Here is a 5,711-nt window from a genome sequence, read left to right as displayed (position 1 = left end):
CAATTTTTATAAATGTCAACATTTATAAATATTTAGTAATAATAATGATATAAGTTAAGTAGCTTATTAAGTTGATATTATAAGTTGCTAATAACAACGGTATACACACACAATTTATTTAATCATTATTATTATTCAGTATTTATAAATGTTGAAATTTATAAAACTGTAAAAGTTTTATAAACTTTTTGTAACAACCAACGAACTATTATTTTTGTTTCAGAATACACTAAGTGTTTTGCCGATCAAAGTGACAGAGGAGTATCTTCCCGGATTGGAACTAAACGAATAATTTAGTGCGAAAAAATAACTGTACTTGTACATTTTCCAAGTACAGAATCCTCGCGACCTGCAGTTACCAAATCTGCTTTAAAAACTGCTGATATTTACATCTTCGACTGGAAGTTTAGTTTGATATTTTTATATTTCTTTTGAAGCGCTAACAAAATTGCAAGATCCATCTAGCAACTGTTATCCGTCCATATTTAATAGATTTAAGAAGACTTGAGATTTTTTCTCGTTCGCAATCGACGAAAGCTAGTGTGTATACTGCGTTAGTTTAGATTTTGAATTATTGTTTTACAAAATTATCTCTAAATGTGCACTATTTCGAAACAGACAAACGAAATATTTGTGACTAGAGATTTAAAGAGATTTTTTTAGCTTATTTAAATCGAAATTTATTTAAGCAACGTATTATTAATAAGGGATTTTATTTTTATTGTGTTTTTTTTCAAATATTAAAAATAAATGTTAGAATATAAAAACGATTAGGAAATCAAACATTCCAAATGATTTCTGAAAGAAATTAATGCCAAACTGATTTGATCTATTTTTACTGTATTTTCCATAAACCTATGTGTTTTTTTTTAATTATCTGACTAATATAGAGATTATGTAGGAAAAATTCTGCGGATCAGTATTTTTTGAGAGTATCTAGATTATCTAGTTAATTTTAGATCACTCAAAGTGCATTTAAGAGAACGAATTCTCGATCAAAAATGCGTCATATCGATATTTATGAAACTGAAGAATCTCGACTGTATTTTTAACGAATTTCCAAATATTATACGATTGTAAAAAAGTGACGTATTTTCATGTAAATTATTTGAAACAAATTATTCTAAAGATCTCAGTGAACAATTTTAGCGTGTAATAATAGGCCTAGATTTTTATATATCTTCTGTGCATTTACTTAAGTACTTAACAAACACAAATTCATGTATTTACAGATATAATTTAATACCAAAAAGGTTGTATATTCGATTACAGTCCATTTTATATTAAATTGTTTTTCAATTGCAAATGTGTTTACAGTCTTAAAACTAGGATATAAAACTAGCATATAAAAATAGTGACAGTAGGAAATATACAAAAGGTAACTACAATTGAGTATAAGTCGTTTTTTAAGTCTACTTAAAATTCTAAAAGCTTCACTGGTTATGACTGGCTCTTAAAGTAAAATAATACTTGATTGTACAGAGCACTTGATGGTCAAGTTGCTCCAATATTAAGACACGAGTTGTTTGATTTATACGCCATAATATTGAAAAGAAAGTTGAACTTTTTTCGAAATTACTTAATATTATTCTTCATTTTTCAGATCTACAAAAGTTATTGTCCTTCGCCGCAGTTACGGATTCACGAATCCTTTTTTCACTTTCAAAATGATTTTTTCAGATCAATCAGTCGATGGGTAGTTGCTTTTATGAATCGACTGAATGATCCCTTAATCGTCATGTGGGCTGGGAAGAACATTTGCTTGAGTGTGAATTTATCTTGTTTGGTCCAAGTGATGGATTTCTTCTGCTCCCTCGACAGAGTAGTTGCCGATAGGCTTCTCTATAAAGTTTATTCGTACCGGCATAAATGAAAGGATTTATCACGGAGGAAGCCCAAGCGAGAATGGATGCTATCACGTCCAGAATTGGTAACTGGACCTTATCTTCGATGACATTCGCTATCATGAGGGGCATAAAACAGAGCACAAAGCAGAGGAAAATGGTCAGCATCAGTCTTGTTACTCTGGAATCTTCTCTTTTTTGAAATCCATTTCCTTTCTTCTTTCCTCCGGTATGGGCTTCCAAATTTTTACGACTGCTCCTCACACGCCAGTAGATGCAGAGATAAGAAACAGTTATGACTATACAAGGTACCAGGAAGCCCAGAACGAAGAGCAATTTTTTTGGACTTTTGCCATTCTTTTTTAATATTGTACACGAAAAAGTCTTTTCGTCGAATCCAAGTCGACCCCAAACTCCAAACAGGGAAGGAATCAGAAGGGAGAAACTCAGGGTCCAGATGGCAACGAGCATGAGGATTATACCTTTGCTTGTGTAAATATGGGGGTAGAGGTCCGATCTGGATATCAGCACATACCTGAAATTCGATTTTTCAATTAATTTTTAGAAAACATTCACTACTACGAGAAAACATGATTTTTTTTTTGGTCATAGGCAATTTTTAAATTAAAATATAAGGCCAATATTAATACAAAATTTTTTTATTCCATAGTAGCCATTATTAACAATAATAGACATACAAGGATAATATTTTTCATTGATGAAGAAAAATCAATGTATATATTTTTTGTTTAATGTCAATTTCCTATCAAAAATACGAACATTGGCTATTATTGTTCAAATATTGTAAATTGTCGTTTAATTGTAATGACTTCTTAATAACGATATCAATTTTACATTTTAAATATGTAACCTAAAGTTGTTGAAAAATAGTAAAAAAAATTAAACTCCTTTAAAATCTAGTGATTTTTTAATAAAAGTTTCGAATTCTGGCGAAAAACACTAACACATTCTAAAAATGTGCAAACTAGTACATTTTTTTATTTTAATCAATCGCGAATTGCAACGGTTTAAAATTCAATATTTTAAAATTCTATAAGCCTAAAAGATTGAAAAATTAAAATATTGAAGTATTTGGAAGTTAAACGTGAAATCGATAGTTTTTAAATTCTTGTTTTGAATGCATAAGATTTATTTTAAGCTTCGAATAAAAAATCTTTTAATTTTAACATTTAAATTTTTTTGTTATTGAATGCCTCTGAGTTATAAAGTTTAATTTTAAATCTATCGAATAAAATTAATAATCCTAGTATTTAAAAATTACAATAAAAAAGTATTTCTATTCATTATCATTAAATAAGAGTTTCCAACAGTTTAATTTGTTATTCCTCGTAGAAAAGCAGTGTATTGTTTAAAAAATAATAACACTTGACACTTTTTTTAGTTCGGTAGCAGTTCGAAACCTATAAATAAATGTTAAACTAAATAGAATAGCAACTCACCTATTAAGTGTAATTGCCACCATGCTAAGAAGTGATACGGCGACATTCCCATAAAAAAATAAGGGAAATATTTGACAAAGCGCGTCTCCAAGTAGCCATGCCTCAAATAAATATCTGCAAGCAGTCAAAGGCAAATTCACGGCTGCAAATATCAAGTCTGAAATACTAAGACTTATAACAAAAGATGTCGTTGCATGTTTTCTTAGCCTTGCATATTTCAATAAAGCTATGACGGTTATTAAATTTCCTGAAACAAAGAACAATATGTAATTAATATTTTATGATACTTTCTAATTTGCATTTATCTCGAAAATATTTCCATAAAACATTTAAGGTTGACAAATTAACCTTTGTAACTATTTATCACAATTTAAAATTTTTATGAGCTATATGTATAATATTAACGATTCTAAAATATAGAGTAGAATATTTCAAAGAGAAATCTATTTTCACGTGTATAGTATATAGTATACATAAGTTATAGTATACATAAAAAGAGTAAGTTAATATAAGTTGAAAAAAATTGACGAATAGGGAAATTTGGTTACCAGGCAAGGAAAATTTAATTATTCGAAAATTACATAAATTTTGACTTTGGTGAAAAAAGCATACAATTAATTATGAAAAGACGAAAAAAGTGTAGAATTATTGTTTCATATAATTGAAAAATATTGTCTAGTTTATTAGTGTACCTTCTTGATTGGTTGTCATTTTTTACAACAAAATTTTAAAAATTGTTCGAAATCAAATTAACAGACTTCACAGCCCCAATACTCTGGAAATAGGGAAAATAGATTGATTTTTCATTAAAATAGGGGAATAAATTGTTTTAAATAAAATTCAGGTCCATTTTCAGCAAAGAAAAAATCTAATTTCAAACCTCACAGTTGAACTCACAACTTAATACTTGAACTTTGAAAAAAAAAAGATTACACTTCAACCATACAAACTGTTACATTTTTAACCAACTACCCGATAATAAGCGTTGAATAGAGAAAAATTAATATTTTCAGATTTTAGCGTAAAGGTGAAGAATATTCTATTCTATTGAATGTGCGATTTTTCCATCTGCTTAAAATTTCATCATAAGAACAGGATATTTCCGAAACGAATTGATTTCTATTTCCATAGCGACCCCGCATAGTTTCCTATTCCCTAAAAGAGAACGTGTTTTCAATATACACCAAACTCTCGCTTTCAGTCACCCCGTTCTCGGCCTTCCTATAACTGGTGGCTCGCTCAGTTTCTCAGAGGAGCAGAGCTCCTCTTACTGTTGACGATTCGATCCCCCCGAAACCAGTCCAAGGCTTTTTGAAGGCAACCCCCGACACTGGACTGAAAGCGAGAGTTTGGTGTATTTAATTCCCTCTAATTGTACCGATAGGCATACCTCAAGGAAATGTTTTGTATTCCGCAAAAGTGTTTATATTTTGAGTTTATTTAATTCCTTCTAATCAGTTCGCAAAATATGTATCATAAATGGTTTTAACGAACTTTAAACTATATATAGTTGAATTTTCAACCAAAAAATTGAAATTTCAATAAAAAATGTAACAGTTCATTTTTCAAATAAAAAAGATCGATGTTCAGCCAAAAATAGATCATTTTAATTTTCAGTTAAGAAAATTAATTTTTAACTTACAAAATTTTGAACACAAAACTGAAATAAAAAATATAAAGTTATATAATTATATATAATATTTATTATTAATTAGATATAATTATAAGAATAGTTTAAAAACTACAAAATAGTAGATTTTTAACGAAAGGGATGAATTATGAACCAAAAATTTTGAATAATTTTAGGATATTTTTACAATTTTCATTATTAATATACATTATGTAGTTAATGCTGCATTAGCAAATTTAATTTTCATTTTATTCCATTCATAAAAGATGCCATATTACAAACGTTACAAGATTAGAAGTTTGGTCTTTACTTTTTAATGGTCAGGGAAGATAAAAAATTAGTCTGGAAAAAATCAGGGAACTTTGAAAATGAAGTTTTTTACCCTTTTATTGTTAAGTAAGTTACTAAATTAAAGCAGTAAATAAACTTGATCAAATCGAAAAGGACATTATAAATATTAATGTATAGAATTCTGAAGGCTGAGAAAATAAAGTAGAATATCTTAAACTCTTTAGGAGTGAAAGTCAGACTAATTACATCGATTCTAAAAAAATGAGTAGGTGTCTTACATTTCATAGTGACATTTTCTCAAATGTGACTGGTTTCTTTAATAAACGTAAACTCAGGGGGTTAAAAGTCTCATTCGTGACTTCAAAATTCAAGTGCTAACTACCACCAAGTACTGCCAACTAAAGTACTTAATAAGAGTCCATGTCCAATAACGCGTTTTATGTAATAAATGGGTGCTTAAGAACTCACTGCCACCCGTGAGTCATT

At 28.9% G+C, this 5,711-nt stretch overlaps 2 protein-coding genes across 3 annotated transcripts in view; one reads left to right on the top strand and one right to left on the bottom strand.

Moving 5' to 3' along the window:
* LOC117171255 (putative tyrosine-protein kinase Wsck) overlaps positions 1-1,284 on the top strand; it is an 11,364-nt gene extending 10,080 nt beyond the window's left edge. The window contains exon 4 of the mRNA XM_033358375.1: positions 224-1,284. Coding sequence (XP_033214266.1) covers positions 224-292 — 69 coding nt within the window. The 3' untranslated portion in view covers positions 293-1,284. The remainder of the gene's footprint in view (positions 1-223) is intronic.
* Positions 1,163-5,711, bottom strand: part of LOC117171256 (protein trapped in endoderm-1-like) — a 15,459-nt gene continuing 10,910 nt past the window's right edge. Inside the window, exons 3-4 of one of the 2 annotated variants that reach the window (XM_033358377.1) lie at positions 3,305-3,551; positions 1,163-2,379 (exon numbers count right to left, since the gene is read on the bottom strand). In XM_033358377.1, coding sequence (XP_033214268.1) covers positions 1,737-2,379; positions 3,305-3,551 — 890 coding nt within the window. In that variant the 3' untranslated portion in view covers positions 1,163-1,736. The remainder of the gene's footprint in view (positions 2,380-3,304; positions 3,552-5,711) is intronic. The other variant, XM_033358376.1, reaches the window with a different exon arrangement.

Source organism: Belonocnema kinseyi, chromosome 4 (genome assembly GCF_010883055.1).
Source record: "Belonocnema kinseyi isolate 2016_QV_RU_SX_M_011 chromosome 4, B_treatae_v1, whole genome shotgun sequence".
NCBI classification, from domain to species: domain Eukaryota; kingdom Metazoa; phylum Arthropoda; class Insecta; order Hymenoptera; family Cynipidae; genus Belonocnema; species Belonocnema kinseyi.
The sequence above is the reverse complement of the archived record's forward strand: the minus strand, read 5'-3'. Positions and strand labels throughout refer to the sequence as shown.